General features: G+C 40.5%; 1 protein-coding gene across 2 annotated transcripts in view; it reads right to left on the bottom strand.

Moving 5' to 3' along the window:
• Nucleotides 1–25,661, bottom strand: part of PPP2R5E (protein phosphatase 2 regulatory subunit B'epsilon) — a 154,526-nt gene that overhangs the window by 44,462 nt on the left and 84,403 nt on the right. For both annotated transcript variants that reach the window (XM_037126017.2, XM_037126016.2), the window contains exon 3: nt 24,525–24,721. In XM_037126017.2, the coding sequence (XP_036981912.1) occupies nt 24,525–24,721 (197 nt within the window). The remainder of the gene's footprint in view (nt 1–24,524; nt 24,722–25,661) is intronic.

Consider the following 25,661-nt stretch of genomic DNA (forward strand, 5'->3'; position numbering starts at 1 on the left):
GAGAAAATGTTTTAGAACTTTTCTAACATACAGTTGTACCTAATCTGTTCTCGGTTGGTTTACAAAATAATAATGATAATACCCAGGATAACATACAAACCTCGGAGGCATTCCTTTACCACAGGCAATTTCCAAATGAAATGCTAGTTGCTCAAAGAATGGCCATGTGTTAGTAAGTGCTGAAACTGGGTGATGGTGATAACACAATGAGGATTCATTATACTATTATACTATTTTTGTATATATTCTAAGATTTCTAATGGGACAACTATAATAGCATAATCAAGATAATATAGTTTTAAAAAGATTTCTATTGTAAAATGCTTATTTTTAAATGCTGTTGCTACTATTCTGAGGGCTCCTTTTCAATGTCTACCCTGTATTCTGTTTCTTGTCCTACGTACTCACCTAGCTTCTCCTAAGAATCCTAAACATCTCCAAACAGTTCCTCAGATCTGAAGAATACAACGAGGAGAGAAGAGGTGGGGTGAAAGGGTGTTTCATGTGTAGAAAGCAGGAAAGGAAAAGCAAGGAGTTATTGCACCAAAAGCTGCACTTTCCATACAATGCAGAAAATACTAAGCTTTAATATGCTGTTCTGAAAGAGGGATGAAGAAAGGCGTTGGGGGCCCATATAATCTAAATTTACTTACTCATTCAACAAACACTTATTCAGTGCCCATTGTGAATGTCCACACACTATTCTAGGCACCAGGAAAACAGCAGTGAGCAAAGAAGATAGAAATTTGTGCCTTCATGGGGCTTATATTCTAGTTAAAGTCAGATTATTCCAATTTCCTAGCTATGGAAACCGCCCAGATGTCTCAGTCACAGAAAGGAGATTCGATTTCATTGTGAGTGCCATAGGAAGCCACTAGTGGATCTTAAACAGAGAAGTGACATTATTTGATTTTTGCTTTATTTAAAAAAATGATTCTGGCAGCTATGTATAGAACAGACTGGAAAAAGACAAGTCAGAAGCCTGTGAAAGTACTAAGAGGTGATGATGGTTTGGACTAGGATGGTGACCATGCAGACAGAAACAGGTCGATTCAATATATACGCTGCTGACTTGGATGTGTGCAGCGAAGGAAAGGAAAGAATCAAGATTAAGTCACAGATCTAAAGTCATTTACCCAAGTTGGAGATAGTTTGGAAAGGAAAAAGGTTTCTTTGTTTGCTTGTTTTGGTGGGGAGACCCAGAAATCCAGTTAGGAATGTGTTAAAGAAGCAATGTGTAGGAGGCAATCAGACATACAAACCTGGACCTCAGAGCTGAATGCGTCCAGACTGGAGACAAAAGAATTCATCGGCCTATACACAATATTTACTACCACAGGGCTAATGGGACACCTTGGAATGGAGTAGAGAGAAGAAAGAATCCTCAAGTATCCAACACTTAGAAATCAGATAGAAAAAGAACAGCCAAGAAAGGCAAATGGAAAGGAGTAGGATGTAGAAGAAAAGTAGAGTTTGGGGATCTCAGTAAGAGTATCTTAAGAAAGCAGTCAACAGCAGCAAATTCTGTTCTAAGATTAAGACAAGCATAGATCAGTATCTATTAGATTTAGCAGCCCAACAGTACCAAAAAGTTGGTACTATTACTATCCCCAATCTACCACTGAGAAAACAAGTACAGGTGTTGTTAAGATCTCAGGTTGCAGTTAGTAACCAGCAGCTCTAAAAGAACCCAAGTTGTCACACTCCACTGCTGTGTTCTACAAAAGTAGATAGACCACCTCTTTTGCTCTACTTTAATTTAAATGGCTGAAAAAAACTATACTAGAATGTTTTTGCAATGGCAAGTAACAGTGTTCACAGTTCTGTTATTTTTGTCCCTTCCAATGATTAGAAATTATGTATTCAAAGAAACTAGTGACTTTTCAGATAACCATCAACCTATGACTTCTCTACAATCAATCGTACTGTGCAGTCACACAGGCAAGTCTTAATTACTTGCTTTTGAATCTTCATTAAACTACACATGTATTTCAAAAACTGAATTGAGTTTTCATTCCAACTAAATCATTTATATCTACTGTAATCTGTAACAAGGTCTCTTCCGCTCCTGACATGTAAAAGTAAACCATAAAAGTGAAGGAGGAGAAGAGAAAGAAGAGGAGAAAGAAGAAGGTGACTTCTGTAGAGTAAAAATTGGAATAGAAAGATAGAACGTCTGTTCCTCTGTACTCTTGGACATATAAACTCTCTGACAGTGCCCACCAGGCCCTACAGAAATTGCTTAAATATTTGTTTGTCTCTCCCCATTAATCAAGAATATTCAATGTCATTTTCACATTAGTTTTTCTAGCATATATGAAGCATCAAATAAATATTCACAAAATAAAAGTGCTTTATTGAGTTTACTTTTAAACATTCACCAGATGAGACACTAGGAAGCACAAACGTGTTGGGCTGGACAATTAAGAACTGACTCAGCTGGTTAAGTAGTTCTCTAGTACATTGGAAGAATGTCAAAGCACATCATCAAGTGTCATGGAAATGGCCAAGACTTTGACTCAGCCTACGACATAACAGGCGCTTAATAAAAATGTCATGAATGAATCAATAATTGCTCCCATCCTGGAGACTCTATCCTAAGAAAGTAACCCAAGACAGGACTGAAAAAAAAAAAAAAAAAAAAAAAACTAAGAGTCATTTGCAACATTCTTCAAAAAGCATAAATTTAGTAATAATCCTTATGTCCAACATCAGAGAGGTATATCAACTTAGTGGAATACTGTGCAGCATTAAAGAAGATGGCTATGTGGAAGCACAGAGAAATGTTTATAAAGATTTAGGGCTTCCAGACAAGATGGAGGTGTAGTTAGACGGACTGTGCCTCCTCGCACAACCAAAATAAGGACAATAATTTAGAAACAAAATAACAACCAGAACTGACAAAAAACTGAACTGTATGGAAGTCAGACAACTGAGGAGATAAAATAGACACATTCATCCAGACCAGTAAGTGGGGCAGAGTCAGGCAGCCAGACACAGAGGGGTCCTGGCACGAAAAGCGATAGAACCAGGTGCACAAGATGGCAGCTGGTGGCTGGCAGAACCTGGGTGCAGGGTGGCAACGGGCAGACCCAGGGAGGCAGCCATAGTGAAGTGAGGCACTGCGTGTAAGGCAGCTGACCAGGCAGTGGTCCCACATTCGAGTGCAGATAAACCAGGCAAAATTGGGGAGTGAGACAGACCACACAACCCAGGGCCCCAGCGCAGGGAAATAGAGCTTCAAAACACCAATTGAAAACACCTGTGTGGCTTGAGGTGCAGGGAGAGACTCCCAGCCTCACAGGAGAGTCCACTGGAGAGACCCACAGGGTCCTAGAACATACACCAGCCCACTCACATGAGAATCAGCACCAGAAGGGTCCAGTTTGCTTGAGGAAAGCAACAGAGGGAACTGAGATCTGACATAGAGCAAAGCAAGCACCACTGTCCCCTCTTGGCCCCACCCCCACATACAGCTTCACAACCCAGACACTGGGTTGCCCCACCCTGGTAAACACCTAAGGCTCCACCCCTTCATACATAACAGGCACAACAAGACCAAAAAAAAAAAAAAAGGCCCAAACGGAAAAACAGGTCATAGCTCCACAGCAAATACAACTAAGTGATGAACAGATAGCCAACCTATCAGATGCAGAGTTCAAAGCACTGGTGATAAGGATGCTCACAGAATTGGTTGAATTTGGTCGCTAAATAGATGAAAAAAATGAAGGCTATGTAAGCAAAATGAAGGAAAATACACAGGGAACCCAATAGTGATGGGAAGGAAACTGGGACTCAAATCAATGGAGTGGACCAGAAGGAATAAAGAAACAAAACAGAAAAGAATGAAGAAACAAGAATTCGAAAGAATGAGGAGAGGCTTAGGAACCTCCAGGACATCTCTAAATGTTCCAACATCCAAATTATAGGGATACCAGAAGGGGAAGAGGGAGAGCAACAAGTGGAAAACTTATCTGAATAAATAATAAAGGAGAACTTCCCCAATCTGGCAAAGGAAATAGAATCCCAGGAAGTCCAGAGAGTCCCAATGAAGGTGGACCCAAGGAGGAACATACCAAGGCACATCATCATTACATTACCCAAGATTAAAATGAAGGAGAGGATCCTAGAAGCAGCAAGAGATAAAGAGATAGTAACCTACAAAGGAATTCCCATCAGACGGTCAGCTGATTTCTCAAAAGAGACCTTAGAGGCAAGAAGGGGCTGGAAAGAAGTATTCCAAGTCATGAAAGTCAAGGACCTACATCCAAGATTGCTCTATCCAGCAAAGCTTTCATTTAAAATGGAAGGGCAGATAAAGTGCTTCTCAGATAAGGTCAAGGTGAAGGAGTTCATCATCACCAAGCCCTTATATATGAAATGTTAAAGGGACTTATCTAAGAAAAAGAAGATAAAAACCATGTATAATAAAATGACAGCAAACTCACAATTATTAACAACCACACCTAAAACAAAAACAGAAACAAACTAAGCAAACAAGTAGAACAGGAACAGAACCACAGAAATGGAGGTTGCTCCCCACAGGGGAGTGGGACGGGGACAGAGGGGGAAAAGGCACAGAGAATAAGTAGCATAGATGGTAGGTAGAAAATAGACAGGGGGAAGGCAAGAGTATGGAAAATGCAAAAGCTAAAGAACTTATGACACATAGACATGAACTAAAGGGGGGAAATGTGGGTGGGAGAGGGTGTTCAGGGTGGAGAGGAATGAAGGGGGTAAATGGGACAACTGTAATAGCATAATCAATAAAATATATTTTTTTAAAATTTAGGTGGAGAGACAATTGAAAATAGTGTGACTATAACTATAAAGAATGGATATGGGTAGGTAAAAGGAAATTAAGAAAAGCTGTATTAAAGCAAGAAGAATGTGGATGATAAAGTAGGTAGTTACTATTTTCCTCTTGGGACACACCACATAAGTCCTAAATCTATAAAAAGTATAAGTTAGAGGCATATAATATATGTTATGCCTTTAATTTCAAGATGCAAATGGGCTCTTGAATTTGTCTGAACGAGATCATTACTGTCAGGAGAGAGTTAAAATTCAGAGCCTCCTACAATGCCTTAGACTCTAGCTCAAAAGTGAAGGAAGGACTGAATGAATCGACCAGTTTAACTGCACAATTTAGCTCCAAAATCATGAGTTTAAAAGTGGGTTATCCATTGATGGGCTTGGGGGAGATCCCTAAATCCCCAATTTTTCCACAACATTTTGCATGTGGGTCCAATTTGAGAAAATAAATCACCTTCATCAGATTTTCAAAAGACTTCCTACCTCTAAAAATGGTTGAAAACCACTGTCCAAAATGATAAATACGCTTCCATTAAATCTTCCTTTATCACTGGCAGCCACTTCAGATTTATAGGCCAAGGTTAAATAGATGATTAAATAGACAGGATTATCAAATAGGTAATGGCAGATGCAAGCTCGTACAAATACACTGTGACCGCAGGGAGCCACCAGCATCACTCCCCACCACACGGCCGTTCTGCAAAGTGCCTCTGCGGCTAGGTTAAATCCACCTGGGTGTTTCTAAAGTGACAAACTGTCCCTGTGGTGTATTTAAATATGAGTCACCAGCCTTGAGCCTTCTATTTTATTCATTCGGGAACAGATTAACAAAAACATGAACAAAAGAAAACTTTTAAATATATAAGGATTTCTTTTTCAACTATTTTATTTTAATCTATACTGCTGTCAATGCAAAGGAAAAGAAATGTTTTAGAAATAATTATCTTTGAGGTAGTTTAATTCATTTTCACACTAAAGACATGAAAGTAAACACTGAATACTAGACTCGAACTAAAGGCTTGAAGGCACTGGCCTGGCCTCCAATGAGTGACTACAGGGACAGAAAGCAAGGCTGGGACAATGGGAAGAACATGTATTAAAATCAAACAGAAAACATAAGATTAGGGGTTCCACTGAGAAGCTTCCAGAATCACATCATGTTACAGGCTACTTCATCCGGCACCTTCACCTTCCAAATACAAAAAGTGGGGTTGGAAGAGCTCGGGTTTTCCACGGTAACACAGGGCCACAACCGCACAGAGGCCCTCAGGGTTCCTTCTCGGGTGTACCATACCCCTCCACCCATGCAGGCCATGTATGCACCTGACTTCTTTCTAGCTCTCTTTTTCCTCTCATTTCTTTTCATTATTTTATTCCTCTTTCATTTTCTCACCTCTGCCATCATCTCCCTGGGTTCTCGGCCTGCCAGTGGCCTCAATGGCACCCATGGACACTGTCACCCTACCCAAGGGCACTGCTCAGCACTAGCAGGGAAACTGAAACCATCTCTTCCCTCTTGCTGTCAGGTTTAGACTCACATCATCAAACATCTTTATTATAATCGTTTCCTCTCTCTGGTATTCCTATTCCTTCCATCTCTTCTTCTTATCTCCCCCACTTGGACTCTGAGCCCCTTAAGGACCCCTTACTAATTTCGGAATGCCTAACACCTGATACACAATAGATAGAAATACCTACGGAATTGCCAGATAGATCTGAATTTCACATAATTTTTAGCTCAAGTATATCTCTCTTATTTCATAAACATACTTAGACTAAAAAAATTATTTGCGACGATTACTAGGAGACTTCCAGCCAAGATGGAGGTGTAAGGAGACACACTGCCTCCTGACACAACCAAAAGAAGGACGACAAATTTAAAAACAAAAATTAACCATAACTGCAAAACCAAACTATACGGAAGTCCGACAACCCAGGAGTTAAAGAAGACACATTCACTGAGAGTGGTGGGAGGGGCAGAGACGGAAAGCCAGGGTGGGGAGGATGTGTGACATGGCAGCGGCTACAGAACTGGGCAGTCCCACATTTGCGGGCAGATAAACCTGAACAACTGGGGAGCAAAACAGACCAGCACAACCCAGTGTTCCAACATGGGGAAATAAAGCCTCAAGACCTCTGGCGGTAAAAAACCCTGTGGGGGTTGTGGTGGCGGCAGGAGAAACTCCCGGCTTCACAGGAGAGTTCACTGGAGAGACCCACAGGGTCCTAAAACATACACAAACCCACCCACCTAGGACTCAGCACCAGAAGGGCCCAATGTGCTAGCCAGGGCAGTGACTAAAAACCAGCTGAGAACCAAGCAAGTGGCATTAGTGCCACAATGCAGCAACATGGGTTGCCCCACCCTGGCCAATAGCTAAGGCTCTACCCCTTACAACATAGCAGGAACATCAAGACAAAGAAATATGGCCAATGAAAGAACAGATCAAAGCTCTCAAAACAGAACTAAGTGATAAAAACAGAGTCAACCTATCAGAGACAGAGTTCAAAACACTGGTAATCAGGATACTCACAGAAATGGTTGAGTATGGTCACAAAATAGAGAAAAAAGTAAAGGCTATGAAAAGTGAAATAAATAAAAATATACAAAGAACAATGAAGGGAAGGAAACCAGGGCTCAAATCAGAATCTGGAGCAGAAAGAAGAAATAAACATTCAGCCAGGACGGAATGAAGAAACAAGAATTCAAAAAAAATTAGGAGAGGCTTAGGAACCTCTGGGACAACTTTAAGCATTCCAACATACAAATCATAGGGGTGCCAGAAGGAGAAGAGAAAGAGCAAAAAATCGAAAACTTACTTCTTCCCTAATCTAGCAAAGGAAATAGACTTCCGGGAAGTCCAGGAAGCTCAGAGAGTCCCAAACAAGTCGGACCCAAGGAAGCACATACCAAGGCACATCACAATTAAGTTACCCAAGATTAAAGACAAAGAGAGAATCTTAAAAGCAGCAAAAGAAAAGGAGAGAGTTACCTATAAAGGAATGCCCATAAGACTATCAGCTGATTTCCCAAAAGACACCTTACAGGCAAGAAGGAGCTGGAAAGAAGTATTCCAAGTCATGAAAGGCAAGGACCTACATCCAAGATGACTCTATCCAGCAAAGCTTTCATTTAGAATGGAAGGGCAGATAAAGTGTTTCCCAGATAAGGTCAAGTTAAAGGAGTTCATCAACACCAAGCCCTTATTATACAAAATGTTAAGGGAACTTACCTAAGAAAAGGAAGATGATCAAACATACAAATGGTAAAATGACAACAAACTCACAACTATCAACAACTGAACCTAAAAAAATAAAAAAATCCATACACATACCAACTAAGCAAACAACTAGTACAGAACAGAATCATAGAAATGGAGATCACATGGAAGGTTATCAGCAGGGAGGGCAAGGGGGAGAATGGGAGAAAAGGTACAGGGAATAAGAAGTATAAATGGTAGGTCCAAAACGGACAGAGGGCCCTAGCTGGTGTGGCTCAGTGGACTGAGCACTGGCCTGTGAACCACAGGGTCCCTGGTTCAATTCCCAGTCAGGGCATATGTTGGTTGTGGGCCAGGCCCCCAGCAGGGGACGTGCAACAGACAACCACACACTGATGTTTCTCTCCCTCTCTTTCTCCCTCCCTTCCCCTCTGTCTAAAAATAAAATAAATAAAAATGTTTATAAAATACAAAGGGGGAAGTTAAGAATAGTATAGGAAATGGAGAAGCCAAAGAACTTATGTGTAAGACCCATGAACTAAGGGCGGGAGGGATGCTAGTGGCAGAAGGGTTCGGGAATGCAAGGCAGATGGGAATAAAGCGTAGGAAAAAAAAATGGGACGACTATAATAGCATAATCAAAATATAATTTAAAAAATTTAGCCCTGGCTGGTGTAGCTCAGTGGATTGAGCACAGGCCTGTGAAGCAAAGGGTCGCTGGTTCAATTCCCAGTCAGGGCACATGCCTGGGTTGCAGGCCAGGTCCCCAGTAGGGGACACACTGAAGGGCAACCATACATTGATGTTTCTCTCCCACTCTTTCTCCTTCCCATTCCCTCTCTCTAAAAATAAATAAATAAAATATTTTTTTAATTTAAAAATATATTTGCTATTTACCTGAAGTTCAACTGTAACTAGGGGTCCTGAGTTTTTATTTTCTAAATCTGACAACCCTAAAACAACACCAGTACTAATTAAGAACCTCTTCTGGTAGCAACTGGGCTGTGGCTCAGAATGGCAGTGCAGCAGGCTGGGGAGGAGGGAGAAAGAGGGGGTAGGCTGTAGGCAAGGCACAGGCCCTGCAGCTGCTCGCTTTGAAGGACGGGCTGCTCTCGTATCTTCCGTGTTTTAGTTTACTGCTGATTGTTGTTAAGTGTGCTGCAGAAAAATTAATTTCAAAATCTCGGCCAAATTTGAAAGAAGGAACTAAAAGGTTCTCAAGTGTCTGGTCCAATAAACAAAAGAAGAAGAAGTGTTTAGGTACATTTTCATGAGGCTTTGATTAAACAAACAACTTACAACTTTTGACTTATAATATCAAAATACAACTCTTCTTATTTTTAGTTATTTAAATTACTACAGGGAAAAAAAAAATTCATCACCCCCAGTCCATTCATCTCCATAGAACTACTAATTTTACCCATGACTTTGATGACATTTTGTTGTTGTTGTTGTAGTATAAGAAAAATGATCAGCAAACTGTCAAAGAACAAAATGTTGCTAGTACCTACTAGCTACTCATAAATTTCTACCAAGATTAACAGTGCAGACAGACAGTAAGGACAATACAGTGAGAGTTATTAAAAAGGAACTATTAAATGAACAGTTTCCATTCCTGTTAGTTATATATTTGTTAGCACTATGATTATTTCAGGCTTAGGTAAACCAAACTTGTAATTGGAGAAGCACTTTCACAGTATTAACACGGCAACTGAAATCAACTTCTCTGTGCTTTACAATCCCACTTTCTTGATGATTAGGTAGCACCTATCTGGTATAAAAGCAGATGAACTAGTTGACCTTTTATGTGTTAAACTAATGTCTTACAATTATGTAATACTATAAGAAAACTGTAAATACAAATATAATGACATCAAAGCTATACAATCAACTTTCTTGAGATTATATCTAAAAAGTAAACTTTCTAACAAAAAAGGACTAAATGATGTTAGAGAACACTCAAGCAAATTTGAAAGTGTCATTATTCCTTCAGTACTATTGTATTAAGAACTCATCTAAATAATAATTTCAGTAACATTCCAGAGTTGCAATGTTAATGCTAGTCATCACTCATTATGCTCACGGTATTTTGTGTTAGCTCAACAGATGCATCTAAATAGATATGGTAAGACTGAATCCTAAAAGAAAATACAAAAATCTCAGCATAGTTCAACATTTCCCACGGATACAATTTTTAAAAACAATTTTATACAAAACAAAAAATGTGAACATAAGCAAAACTTACTTTAAGGCTATAAATCACATGTTTAAAGAGAGAATATTTCCAAATATACTATAATTTGTATTAAATATTAAAACTCTAAGAATAACTATTAAAATTTGAATAAAATTTGTCTAGATACCTTGCTACATTGTTTGCTTTATAGCATAAAAGGCATAAATAATAAACAACATACATATAATATCAAATTACTTTTGGTAACGCCAGATTTAAGAATTTGTAATGATGCAAATGATAAACTTCTAAACTTGATAAATTAAAAACAAGAAGAAAAGTCCCAAAGCATCTGTAATTATGCTCAAGAGACTTAGAATCAGAGCAGATAAATATCTTTTAAGCTAATGCTCTGATAAGGGAACAAATGACAAAATTTTTAAACTTTCAAATAGGACTTAATTTAATTCACTGGAAATTTATTCAGTCACTAATTTGTTCCTAAAGCCAAACTACATCTTTTAGTTGCTGCACTACATCTACTGAAGTTTCCACTTCACACTAGGCATAGAGTCTCTTTTTAATCCTCACCATTTATGTGAATATCATGACTTTTTAAAAGTTTATCTTAACTTGTGAAACCACTAAAATCCCTTATTTTAACATAAAGACCTTATTGCAAAGAGAAGAAATTGAATTAGAGGATCAGTATAACTTCCCACATCATGAGCCATCAACTACAGTTCTAAGTTTATTCTCTGAGATAACTGTCACTGCTATGTAATATTATCAATACAATAAAAATTTTCAGATGTGGCTTTCCAGAAGTTATCACTACAAATTATGTTCACTTAAGTTGGATATGATTATTTGAGCCAAAAAGATGTCCACGATGCCCTTGTCTGCCACAACTACTGGTCTCAGCAACACAATACAGAGTGAAATACTGTGATACACAGGGGTGGTCAAGCCCTCCAACAAGTCTGTCCACACTTTTACCATAAAACCACCTTTGTGAAAAAACAGTCATTGAACCAGAACCAAAGACAGAGTGCACTGTTCACACGTGACTACAAAACATGCACTGTGACAACTGTGAGGTTTGTTTTAGAGCACCTGGAGACCTAGAAGATTTAAAAGGACTATAAAGCCAGTGAGTACAACCTTATTGCTGCACTTCCACTGTTATGTTTTACATCTGCAGTAGCAGAGCTTTCTCGAACAGAGCAGCTATTCTATTAAAGCTGATTTCGGAAGTGAGACAGACGGAACATCTTAAAATGACAAAAGATACATAGCAACCAGTGGGAAAAAGGGATTAACAGTAAAGAAACAAACAAAAAAAGTTTTAAATTTATTCTGCCCAGTTAGAATTTGAAAACATGCAGTAAAATTTAAAAAAATAAAAATAAAAAAATAAAACCCCACAAGACTAGAGTAATAGAAACTGGAGCACGTGATGTTTTCCTAACTCTCTGGGGTGTCATCATTTTTACTTATATTTCCTTTTTCAAGTATTTCTTTCAAAATCTACTTGGTATACACACTGTTCATACAGACTTAAAAAAATCTGTTTTCATTGTTATTACTGATGCTGCTGGTAGCAATACTTACTAGTTAATAATTCTTATGACCTATAGCTGGATTTCACATACAATATTTTTTTCTGAAAATAATTTGATCTCTTTAGGCCAGCTGTCTTCAACCAGTGTGCAGCAAGAATTTTAAAAACACGCAATACCTAACTGTTTAGGGGCACTGACCTCTTTTCCCTTCGAATGTCAAATAAAAAAGTGACAGCAGCCAATACAACAATAGCCATCCAATATGAATGAATCAAAATTATACCTACATCTTTTGTCAGAATGGCAAAAATATAGTATTTTTTGGTGTGCCACAGAATTTTATTAATTAGTTTATGTGTGCCACGAAGTGGAAAAGTGCCGCTTTAGGCATTCCGTTTCTAGACGGATCTGAGCACCGGCAACTGTACAGAAGAAAGGAATGTGTCCATGAGACATCAAGAAGAGTCAACAGAATTTGAAATCAGATCAAATCTTAACACAAGGTCCAGTGTTGAAAAATACATCAACATTTGGTTGTAAGGAGGCAAAAGAAAGTGAGTGAAGAAAAGGACCCTTTTCTTTAAAGCTGATTTCTGAAGTGAGACAGACGGAACATCTCAAAATGATAAAATCGCATGCCCATCAGTTGACAGACATGCCACAAAGAAATTGGGAGGGGGCCCAAGGGAAAGAGGAAGACATCTGAATTGAGCCCCCTCCTTGTACATTTATATAAAGGCAAAACTAATTAATGCATTGACAGTATTAATGTCAGAATAGTGTCAGGAGAGAGGCATCAACGCCAGAAAATCTGTGCTCTTACAAGGCTACCTCCAGTCACATTTAAAACGGGAACTCTGTCAAAGGCTGCCGCTGAGCAGTGGGAGAGTGCCTGGACTATTCCTGCCCACCACCGCCCTTCACCCCACTGGGACCTCTCCTTCAATTGGTGTCTTTGGGTCTTTTCCCCTCCAGAGAAGGATCATCTGTCCCTGACTAGAGGCAAGGAAGCTGGGAGCTGAAGGAGAGAGACAGTCCCAATCAATGTGCCCCCTACTTTCAAAAAGGCACCCACTGCTCCCAGCTGTGCCTATGTCCCTGAGTTGAGATTCCCTCCAGTTTAGCCTCTCGAGAGAGTAAACCTTCCATTTTTTTTGCCACAATTTGAGAGACTTGGTCACCTGGCTGCCTGGTTTGGGGGAAAAGCAGGGTAGGATCAGGAGTTCCAGCTAGTTCTCAAACAAACTTTCCAACGAGTCTCCTATTTTTGCCCTCAAGCGCCCTTACTTTGAAAGGTATCCTTCTGAACTTCTTCGAGTTAATGTGCTGTGAGTTGGGCACTCCCAGACTTCCCTTGCTGTTGTTTAGTGCTGAGCCTTCTCTGATCGGCCAAAAGAGAGACCACAGTGCATTCACTTTCTAGTTCCCAACATGTTCATTCTGAGATCTCTTCTGCATTTTGCTTGCTTCTCGTGAGTTTTCTTTCCAGTAATTTTTGTGTGATTTCAGGAGACACAGGTGGTAAACATATGCATGTGGTCAATTCCCATTATATACTCAAAAGTCAGTGCTTATTTCCAATTAAATTATTTCTTCTATTCCATGTTAATTGAAATAATTTAATTTTCATATGTAAATATATCAATCCCATCTTAGTGGGAAAGAATCCGGTAGAACCACAGGAAAACCAAAGGGCAGCTGCTCTAACCTTAGCCAAGATAATGCTGAGTGATCTGTTTTCATTCTCCTAATTTGCATCAACCACATAAGCTCTTAGTGTGGAACAAAATAGGAAGTAAAGCACAGTCTGGATCTTGGCATACTGTGCACAGTAGTTAAATGAAGGCCTCAACGTCATCATTTCGCCCAATGAACGAGTAAACAAATCTCAAAACATATGTAAATGTATCAGCACCAGAACTTGAGGCAGAGCAAGGCTGGATCCCCGGCCTGCTCCTCTCCTCTCAATGCTCTGTTCTCTGTCGCCTTCTCCATTAGAACTTCTGTTTCTAGGCCACATAAACGTCTTAGTTCCATTACTTCCAGTTATACACAGAGCAGTTCTGACATCTCACTAGATCTCAAATTTAATCTAGTCAAACCCAATCGCATCATCCTCTTTGACCTCCACATCCCCTAAAAGAGTTCTATTCTCACCTTTTCAATTCTGTCTAAACCTTCGGAGTGATTTTTTGTTTGTTTTGGGGGTTTTGTTTTTGTTTTTATGGAAGAGGGAAACCTCGTAAAAAATAAAACTAGGAAAAAACTAGCCAAAATGTGAACAATGATTGAACTTAAATAATGAAACTACAGGTGAATTTTTTCCCCTCAGCTTTTTTTTTTATACGCACAAGGGGGGGAAATGTAGGAGATGGGGAGTCCTCCTCCATTTCTTCTACCATTGCCACCATCTGACAAGATTAAGACAATGGCCCTCTGCCATCAACCACCGTGGGTTAAACCTGCCAGCCTAAACCTCCTTAAAGGAGCTGGCAGAAGGGCACAGACTTTCTTTGTGGGGGTTAAAGAAAGAACAAGAAGAGTATCATTTACATTTCCTCTCTTGTTCGAAAATCTTAGTGACTTCCTGCTTGCTGCCCACAAGATCAAGTCTAACTTCTTGTATTTAGTTTGCCAAGACCTCTATAATCTAGACCTGTCCCTGCCTCCCCCACAAATTCCAACCATGAACCCTCCACTCCAGCACGCTTCTATTTCAAGATTAAACTTTGCTGAGAATAGTAAGCAGCTTTTTACCTGCTGCAACAGTGACAGTAATGTTAAATTAATTCTCTCTAGAGTCTGTTATTCCCACACAAAACTGCAGGGAAATAATACTTCACACACAGAAACAACTACATTGTACTGTCTCCAAAATTGGAAATGTAGTAGTGAATCCGAAGGTGGTGATTGTTGATATTAAATCTTGGAATCCAAGAACAGAGGTGTAAACATGCCAACAGTCACAGTGCTCACTGTGTATTATCAAATACAGAGCAGGCCCTCGCACTGCCGGAGGTCACGGTGGGGGTCACGGTCGAGCACTCAGGCCCCACCCACGGGCTAGCCTGTCACACAGGTGTTTGCTACCTTTCCTTGTGCAGGGACTGTAGTTCCTAAAAGGAACTAAAGCTGGTAAATTAAGTAATTTCCGTAATAATAAAAGTGCACAAGTTGATAAAACAGTAACAATACAGGGATTTTTTTGAGAACACATCTATTTTAATATCTACTTTGACCATTTTATGGCTCAAAATCAGCTAATACCGAAAGAACATTAAAATCTCTTATATTTTGAATTAAAAGACAGCGTGTGCACCCAAAACACTTGAGGCTCCTGATATTTCTGGATTGAACATGTATTCTTATTTCTAATCACCCAAAACAAACAGGAACTGCTGCCCAGTCACTGGCCCTTACTGGGTGAATCTCTTCCTCTTTGGCTCTTTGCTACTAAAACAAAGCCCTGGGCTAGCTGATGAGTAATGAAAACCAAAACCCACCTAAACTACATCAGACCGTAGACAGCTTACCTGATAGTACTGCTTCATAACTAATAACAGGCCACTCCAAGGGAGGACAGGACAGGCAGCCCTCCCTCCTGGGCCTCACTGAGGCATGCCAGCCTCATCTTGAGAGAAAGGCAGGAGTATGGATGTAAGTTCCTCCAAAAGAAGCCAAGAGAGGGCTCCAGGGGCAGGAATCGTCCACCAACCCTGTGAGATTCCACTTCCAAAGTGCACGTGAAGATTACTGCCTTCCGATTATCGTACCCCTCAGATAACCATGCCTACTTTCCAGAACGGGTGTAACAGATTACCCACCTGAGACCTGATGTCAGTACAAACACAAAACTCACTTTTCCAGACCTTCTCTATTATCTAAGCCTCACAAATTTCCCAAAAGAAAAAGCCAAGAGTCCCACAAAAGGAAGAGGTCTAGGCCTACATTATTCCAGAGTGTTCTACCCAAGTCTCTCTTCTCTAGGCCTTACCTTCTTCGAGAAGGGAATTCCACAGCATTTCAAAGCAGCCCCATTTAATACCCAACACTGTCTGTCCAGCCCCTACTCCCTGTTTGTTACCTATATTTCAGAAGGGTCCGAAAACAGCATATTCTCTAACAGACCTTGCTTATTCATTTTATTAAAAAATAAACCTGTTCTCCAACTTACCAAGAAGTTACAACCAGTCCTATTTTTATTCAGAAACATCCTCTCTTCTGTGTGTCTCCTTCCCTGCTCTCCTGGCAATGCTCTGGCCAGGACCTGCGTGCTACCTTAGGCTCTAGTCCTTCCAGTTTACTCTCCTCCGGGCCCAGCCAACCCCATCTTTCTCTGTTCATCATTGGAAAGGCATTTTTACTGTAAGTCTTTTATCTTATCACTTTCCAGAGACAACCTCCTCTGCAGAAGTCACTGGGTCGTTCATTTCTTATTTTCATCTCCAGATCAAATTTGGCTTTTCACATGTCAGTAGCCAACTACCTCCTGAAAATGACCTGCTCGTTGTTTTCTTGCCAAATTCCTGCCTCAAGCATCACTGTCTCTGAGAATTTCACATTGAGGACACAAGCTTTCTCCTTTTTACACTGTGGTATCAACAGCTTTTCCTCCTGAGAGAATCAACCAAGAAATAAATCCCTCTCTCTCTCACTTGTCTCTCCTCAGTACAGAACCACATAAATTTGTACCCAGTACTAGAATTATCCAAGACCCATTTACATAGGAAACATTTCCCAATCATTTTTATCATTCGTTTTCTTGGTAGATCTTCCCAAAAGTATTGTGTACACTGAGAACCATGTTTTCAGTTTCAAGGTTACATTAAAAGGTGGGAAAAAAAGAAACCAGAACTTGACTGCAGCACTGTAACTCATCCTGCAAAATTCTGGTGCCGTCTTGGAACAGGGTAGGACAGGTAGAAGTACTGTCCTTACAGTGAGAAAATGGTACTGGATGGGTCAGTGCCGGACAAGTCATGGCTGTCAAACAAGTTTACGTATACTGATGACTTTGAACAACCTGTAAAGCAGTTAAGCCAGAAGGACTACAGCTTGTAAATGAAGCAAACAGCAATCATGACTAGCTTAGTTGCTTCCTGAGTGAACACCAGCACCTTAGCATATTTAACTAAAAACTAAACACATTAAAATCCCTGTCAGATTCCACAAGAAAAAATGTTTGCAGGAGAGAATTATTTATATATTAGTTATATAAATTATTAATATAGTAGGAACATGAACATTGAGAAAAATATTAGAAAAAATTTATTTAGGTTAACTAAGGGCAATACACACACACACACACACACGTGTACATATAATTATACAAAGGGACACATGCAGATTTACAGGGTCCTCAAAAAAAAGAAAAAAAGAATTGAAAATAAAATTTCCCTGAGAGAACTAAAGTTTAAAACCAACTGTCCGAGAAAAGATATGGAAAGTCACCTTGAAGAGACAGCTCTCAGGCTGGCCAGACTTCACCGTAACTAGAAAACCTGATGAATCTTTCTAAAGAAAAAGGTAAGTCTAGCAGAAGGAGAGGTGGTACCATGAATAATGATGATAATGATGACGTCACAACAGCCCTACAAAGTACCAGTGGGGTAACAAGCTTAAGACAGTTTAGATCGTCTAAGAGAACAGATAAGTAAGTAGCAGGACTGGGCCCAGGTCTGTCTGTCTGTCTGTACCACTGCCCCAGAAGGACAGCAAAAAGGGGAAAAGGACTGTACACACATAAGTGCTTCCAAGGATTGGGGTCCATCATGGAAATGGAGGGATGTTCAAATCATCTAACTCCCTTGCTGAAAACTCGGGCCAACCAAGCAACTTAGGGATGCCTGAGGCTGCTGGAGGAGCTTGCCTGCATCTAACTGTGGGAGGAGCGAGAGGAGGCAGGGGGAGCACGACAGCTTAGGGAACCGGATCATCTCAACAACCGGTGGTTAAGGTGGAACAAGGGTGTTCTGAACAACACAGCCCTCCTCACCGCACTCGTATATACTGCCAGGGAGCGGTAAGACAGGAAAAAAGTTAGAATCACTAGTACACCCCTTTGTGAAGAACCTCTGAGGATTAAGTATTTGACTACGACACTAAACTGCGTAACTATTATAACTTACCAAAACTGACACAAGAGGAAAAAGAAAATCTGGAGAGTGAGATACGTATTTAAGAAATTGAATTTACTACTAGAAACCTTCGCACAGAGAAAACTCCAGACCCACATGGTTTCACTGGTGAAATCATTTTAACAACTTCATTTTTTAATCTTTGGTTACTGCCATAATGGGAATTTCAATCTCATCCTGCATTTTTCAACAAAGCAGCACCCAGCAGAGCACAGCACATGTGGTAAAATCAAGCTGAAATCCTTTTGAAGTTAGATATATCTTTGCAAGTTTAATAATCAAAACCTGCGCTCTTCTACCAAAAAAGTACACAAAAACACATAAAAATTGTGCAGTCAACATTAGAGGGTCCACTGACCCCATGAAGCCAATCTACAGAGTCACTAAGGTGCTAAATGAGTATTGGTAAATGAGTGTTAACTAAAGCACAGTGTGATCGTTAAGATGGTAATTAAGGGAAGGACAAAGTGCCTGCCAGTTTCCCTACCCTCTGGTAAATTACAAACGGTAACAATCTGCTCCCAGCCTTGAGCAGTGAATTAATTCCCCCTGATCTCATTCTAAAAATGTCTTTGGATGATCTTCATGGTCATAACCTCCTATTCTTCTGTAAGTACCAAAGAGTTCTTTCTAATTCAATTCTCAGGTCCTAGCATTTGTAGACTTATCCTATCCTCAAAGTTCACCATGAACTTCAGTTCCTGAATGCCTTTCCCAGACACCACTCCACTCCCTTCCACTATTTCTACTTCCGGTGGTGCCAGCAGCCTACCTCCACCACGCACAGCCCCTCAGTGGCTCACACGAACAGGCCCTATCTCCTTTGGGGCTGCAGAGTCACCGCCAAGGCACATGCTGGCCAGGATGTACATTTATATTCTTTATCAGATGCAGGAAGATGAGAAATGGAAATTTCATCTCCCCTTCCCCCCCGTAGTTACCATTCCCAGGGCTACTTTTAGATAGTTGTTATTTTACAAAAAGAAACGCTGTCCTTCAGCCGACAGAGTATGGAATGAGGTTAACAAAGCACTCCTGTGTGGGCAGACTCTGAGACCTTTAATTGCAACTTCATAATTTTCCACAAAACCGCATTATTCTATTAAGAACCTAACCAGAGCTGTGATTTCCAGTTAAATCAAAGAATATATAAAAGATAAAGCACTCAGGTAACCAAATGACAGGGCATAATTTGAGAGAGAGAGAAACAAAGTTAGTGGTGGCTAAGAAACAATATAAAGGACACAAGGAAAGACTTCAATAGAAAAGACAAAAAAATTGCTCAACATATTTTTATCTTAAAAGTACTTAGCTTTGGAAAGCCACATGTTCTTAAGATTTGCAGTATACAGAGATTTAACCACAGATTAGGAATGGGGAAGACTTAGAAACCAAGAAAATTCAAGTCATAGAAACAAAATATGAAAGTAACAGCAGCAAACGACCAGTGCACACGGTACACTTTCTGCAGGACAGAAGTGGCAGGATTCTATTCCATGAAGGAATAGCCAAGATTCCGCCACTGTGCGTGCAATCATCATCTACAGTCACATCTCAGCCTCCTCATAGTTCACACGCTCCTCCACTGCACTAACGTACATCAACTCCATCATCACTTGGAGTTTTCTCGTCTGCCCTACTCGCATGCTGATAATTACCAACATCCACTTTAGCTTTCCACATCTAGGTTTCCCTCAACCTCCAAGTTACATCAAAAATAACCTCCTCGGCCTCCACTCAGAGCCTGCTCTCCCTTCTGCTATACCTCTGTCAACAGCAGCACCACAAACTACCTAATTCCCAAAGCTCTCCTAGACCCCATCCCCCCACACACTCCAAACAGCCCAACAAACGCGAAGCAGCTTCCATCTTACCTCCTAAATTAGTCTCAAACACCATCCCTTCCTCGCCTTCTCTGCTTCCACAGCTGTGTTTGGTTCAGGCCCTCCACAGCTCCTGCAGCAAGCTCCCCTACTGTTGTAGCTTCCTCCCTGCCGTCCACTGCAGCCTCCTCCGGTCTCTCCGACACAGTGTCACTGGATTCTCAATCTGACTAAATATAAAACTGCAATGGTTATCCATCATCTGGGAGGTCCTTTCGGGATCTGGCCAGCATCTCATTTTCAACCGGCACCATTCACCTCCTCCCACTCCCCCTGCCCCCCACACACACAACGCTAAAACAACACAGCACTATTGTGTTCCTCTGACTGTTATCATGGAGTTGGGGAAGTCATTTGTAACACCTAATTCTCTCTTTCAACACTATTTCAGCCACCTGAAAAATATGCTTTCACCTTTAATACCCTACTGAGGCTTAACTCACTTCGTACAGCCTTCCTCCACCACTCCTACCTACCTCTGGTTAATCACTCTTTCTCTCTACTCCTTCCTCGCCTTCTATTGATACATACATGACATTATCCTATTTGTTCACATGAGTATCCTCTCTGCCTGATTCTGAGCTTGTTGACAGAGCAGGGTCCTGTCCTTCTTTGATCATGAAAATGCAAAAGTGTGTGGTTTTCAGTCATTCAGTAAACATTACCTGGGGTTAACCAAAACACTGCCTTCACCAATGCAATTTCAGCTCACATCTGAACTTCCCCCAAGAGGCATTTTTTGAAAAGGAAGATGTGTGAATATAAAGAATGCAAAATAAACAGCATTTGGAGTTTGGGTAAAAAAAATTAACATAAGATTACTGGGAGAGTCAGAAATCTAAAAGATCTTTCCAGTGGACGCATGGCAACAGAACCAGAAGGAAAACATGAGCACATGTGGTGAAATTACTGCCTCTAGGACAGAGCCTGACACTTGAGAAGATGCAAAGCAGAATGTGCCAGAGCTCAAGGAACTGAAAGTCCTGATTCTCATTTTTCCATCAGATAGGACCCCATGAGAAATACGTAAGACAAACCACTTACTTAGGCAACTATTTTGGCCAATGGTTTGTAAACCTTAAGAATGGCAGAATCCACTTTAAATTTCTTAGGCTGTGTTAACCAAAAGAGTTGGTAATTTTCAGAGCTGGAAGGATGTGAGAGGGATCATTATTAATCCCTCCACATTTACAACAGGAGAAAGTGGGGCTTAGAGAGGAGATTACTGACCCAACATCTCACCACTAGTTAACTGGAAGATGAAAGTCAGGACAGTGACTTCCACATTCCCTGTCTGGGGCTCTTTCTACTACCCCACACCACCCCACACTATTCTTCTTCGGGTAAGTTACACCCAAAATGGTGCTGTATTGTTTTGTTTGCACATAATTGCTTTTTCTTTCTTATTTCTAGCAGCTGATAGGTGCTACCCTGATTTCATTTAAGTGCTAAAAATGGCTTCCATGACTCACAGATCACTTTTATCTGTCACTTTTTTCTTCCCCTAATAAGAATAGCAATTCTCAAATTCTAGTTCCCATCAGGTTGCGCCAAAAGCTTTTGGTAATAATGCTGACACTAGAACATTCCACCATGTCATCATCACCCACGCTGGTGTCTAAAACCTCGCTGTCGCTTCACTGACACCTTATCTAAGAAGCACTACCATTTCCCCCACTAACCCTGGTGTAGCAGGTTCATTTCCCAGCAACAGGAAAGAGTAATAGGTGGGACAGGGACTGCTCAACAGGCAGGATCGCCTTGGAAGTACAGGACTTGAGAACCACTGAAGCAATGGAATAAACACAACTAGATGATAGAACATTTTCAGTCCACGGCCAGGAACTTCAGTTCCACCAGTAACTGTCAGATCAAGTATCTAATAACAAAATCATTAAAACATAATAATATGATTAATTGAATGCCTGCCGAGTCTTAGGGACTGTTCTGAGAGCTTTATACAAATCATTGTAAATCCTCACAAAATGCCCAAAAGGCAAGTAGGACACAGAAGGAAGGTGAGTAGTATCAGCACCAGAATTTCCATATACAAGGGACTCAGAAGTGGCAAAAAGGAAGGGAGCAGAGGGCACCCTCAGTGGGGACTTGGTTCCAGCCATTTTTATAGAGTGGTAAGCACCCTGCTTACTAGGTCGCACGTGTATTTGAGGTGGTGAGAACTTTGATGTACAAACAAAAGCACAACGATTCTACTTAGGTGGAGATTTTACTTAGATGGAGGAGGGTGAGAGAGACTCTGACCACCTTTCCCCCAGTCCTGTGTTCCTCTGAGCACCACATGAAAACCGAGGGCTCCCAGGGTGCAAGGCTCCATCCAAGGTGAGGAAGCAAGTGTGGCTGGAGCTGACACCCGAACCACCTTTGTGTAGTTCCAAAGTTCTTTCTACTCTACATGCTACCCCCTTCTCTGTGAATACACTGGACTGCCTAAGAACCACACAGAATAGTTAGCAATTTCACAAATCATGACATGAAAAATAAATTGCACCTCTAAGGACCACAAACTACCACAAAGAAAGTTAATTTTCTAGTGCCTAGAATACCACACACGCTACAGATACAAATCCTCCTAAGGTAGGACTCAAGTAAATTTTAAACGCGCAATTAATAAAATCTTTTAAAAAATCTTTTTGGTGAGGGTTAGGGTAAGAGGGGTACAGGGAAATAATAAGGGAGAAGAGAAAATGGTCTCCTTTAAAAACCAAGGCTAGTTTAGGACCAAGCTGGTTCATAAGAATGAAAGAATTTTTGGATTATGCCAAATACTGGGTTTAAAAACTGAGTAGAATCCAGTGACATTCGCTATCTTAGTAGTGATTCCAATGTCTGAAATGCTCCCATTGTAGGAGGGTTCACTTACTCATGGAACGACTCCAGGTAGGCCTGAGCTCGGAGGCCTTAAGAGACCACAGAGATGTATGAGACACACTTCTCGCCTAGAAGTGCTGAGAGTCCAAATCTAATAAATCTACTAAGAGTCCAATTAGAAAAATCAAACAAACATGTGAAAATGAACTAGTTGACTGAAAAAACAACCCAACCCAAATGGATGGCTGCCGAGGAACTTAAGGAAGGAGAGAACTCTGGGCTTTTTCGGGAAGCAGTGGTAGCACTAAAAGGAAAGGGAGAATCGGAACCAGCGGAGGGGACTGGGGTGGATACACAAAAGTCCAGAAATGGGAGAAAAGAAAGAAAAAGAAATCAGCAAATTCACAGGATATGGGTTCAATAAATTATAGCACCTCCATACAATGAGATATTATGGAGCTAAAGAAGCAAATGAGGCAGCTTCATATTTACTGATAGATATTATATATTGATAAATGAAAAAAGCAAGTTACAGAGAAAGTATATACATATTTGTGTTTACAAAAAACAAGATTTATACATATATGCTTGCATGTGCTGACATTTTCATCAACTATCTGTATAAAGATGTAGAAGGAAGTTATAAACAGTGGGTATCTCTTGGCTGAGGACAGAGGTAGGTTAAAACCAGGGACCATCCTCTGCAGAAGGTCAGGGGGCTAGAGAAGACCCTAAGTACCAAGTTAAGAGCTTATACAACATGCAAGCTCTGGAGCAGGGCTTCTCAACGGCAGCACTACCGACTCTGGGGCCAGGTCACTCTTTGCTGTGGGGGCTGTGCACTGTTAAAATGTTCAGCAGCGTTTCTAGCCTCTCTACTAGATGCTGGTAGTGCGTACGCCCATCACACCACTGGCTGTGACATTTCCAAAGTGCCCTGGGAAGCAAACCACACCCTGGTTGAGAACCACTGCTCAAGAGCCACACATCATTAGTTCACCTACAAATGCAATATGCACTCAGATATGGATCTGAGGAATACATTGGGTGCTGAAATGACCTTCACACATCAGTCAGAGTTTCTCATGTTATGATAATACACACTGACCCTTTTGGGTCACTGAAGCACAACTTCACCAGTTAGCACACCAGCCCGGTCCCCACCCCATCCCACCCAAACAGTGTGCACTCTACAGATCCCAGAACTCCCAGGATGCCAAAGAAGGGCACTCTCCCACAGAGATCTAACAGAGAATCATATCTTAGCTCAGCTTTTGGAAAACTAATAGAATTATTGATACAATAAAAGCAGAATTACTTGCATTATGCTAATAATGTTTCTTCTGTTAACTCCTAACAACCACGCAAAGTACAAGACACTGTTCAAAAATAATGAAAGACATCATCCCGATTTCAAGAATATAAAGAGAATAATTAGCTTATGAAGCCAAGAGAGGCTTAACTAGATTCTATCAATCACATTTTATTAAGCATAAAGCCATTTCTACTATACCAAAATGAATAGGGGGGAGGGGGGGAACCAAGACATCCAACAGGCTTGAATATTTTTCAAACACAGATCTAAAAGTTTTGTTGATTCTCCTGTGTCTGCTCTTTTCCCAAGGCCAGAAATCCAATAAAGCCCTGGCAGTCTTGGCTTCATAGTTTGAAGTCATTGAATCCAATACTGTTGTAGGTGAAAAGTTCTGGGTTTCATTCTCATAAAATAATGCTCTTCAACTTCTAGTACTGTGCCGACTACTTGTGCTTAGCTCTCAGAGGGCTGGCTCTCTTGTGTGGAGGTGACCTCCAAGCCACCTGACTCCTGCAATAAATACACCTGCGAGTTGCTATGGAAGGTGCTTAAAAGTGTCCCCGGCGAAAAAAAAGAAACTCACCATTCTAACTACTTCAGGGTAAGTCTGCTCTGTCAAACAGCCTCTGCTTATTGTAATGTAGTCCACCAGTTCATTAAGAGTGGAGCGCTTGTATTCTTTCATTTTAAGATCAGATAGCGTGTCCATGAAGTCAAAAATGACACAGCACTGCTGAAGTTTCTTTAGGAACAGTTCAGGCTGCTCTGAGGATGGAACGTCTAAGAAAAAAAAAGGAAATGGTGTAAGTCTGTCATCAATTTCTAGGTAACAGGAATTCTCTGTGAAAGTTATTTCAAAAGCAAGCTCAAAAAAAAAAAAGAATTCACATGACAACAGTGGTTTTTTTTTAACAGTTACACATGGCGGGAGGGGATACCATATCCACTACCTTGGAGACCTTACTTTGAAAAGCCACATGATAGCAACACCAGTGACAGCATTTGTTATTCCACACCAAAGAGTGACCAAAATCCCAAGAGCCATTAGAGACTTGAAGCAAATTTTAACCCCAGAACAACCCAATGTCAATACCCTTAAGCCAAAAACACCAAAAAAGGTCAAATTTCCCATTATAAGGTAAAAGCCAGAAGTTTTCACTGTTGTTTTAAATTAGTTTTACCAAAAAAATTTCTAAGCAGAAATGTCAGTTGATTCGTTTTAATTTCACGCTGACATCCTAGGTATTTAAAGTAATTGGGATGTGTGTGCGTTTATATTTTCTTGTTTTGTTTTGGCTTGATATTCATGAAGTGTCTTTGTCAAACAAACTTGAAAAGTCAACACAATGAAGTAATACCAACTCTCCGAAGAGCACATCGGCACTGGGACAGTAACAATCTCCACTTAAATCTATCACCCCTCTTTTGACCCATCTTGTTTCCTTACCGTGGGAGGAAACCACTAACATCTTCGTTAATATGTTCCCAGAACAAACATCTATTCTTCTCCCACAAACAGGAGGCTAGACAGTTGGTTTTGTGTTGTTTCTAAAAAATACCTAGAAATGTTAGGTTAAAATTCCCCAGCTAAAATGGAACCCGAATCTATAGCTGAATTTGAAACACAGTAAGTTGCAGACAGCCATTCTATTCCTACCTTCTTTCCACTATTTTATTCCCCCAAACTGGAGTTTCCCTAGAAAGGCAATGAAATTGTGAC

This window comes from Artibeus jamaicensis, unplaced genomic scaffold (genome assembly GCF_021234435.1).
Source record: "Artibeus jamaicensis isolate MK-2021 breed Jamaican fruit bat unplaced genomic scaffold, CSHL_Jam_final contig_851, whole genome shotgun sequence".
NCBI classification, from domain to species: domain Eukaryota; kingdom Metazoa; phylum Chordata; class Mammalia; order Chiroptera; family Phyllostomidae; genus Artibeus; species Artibeus jamaicensis.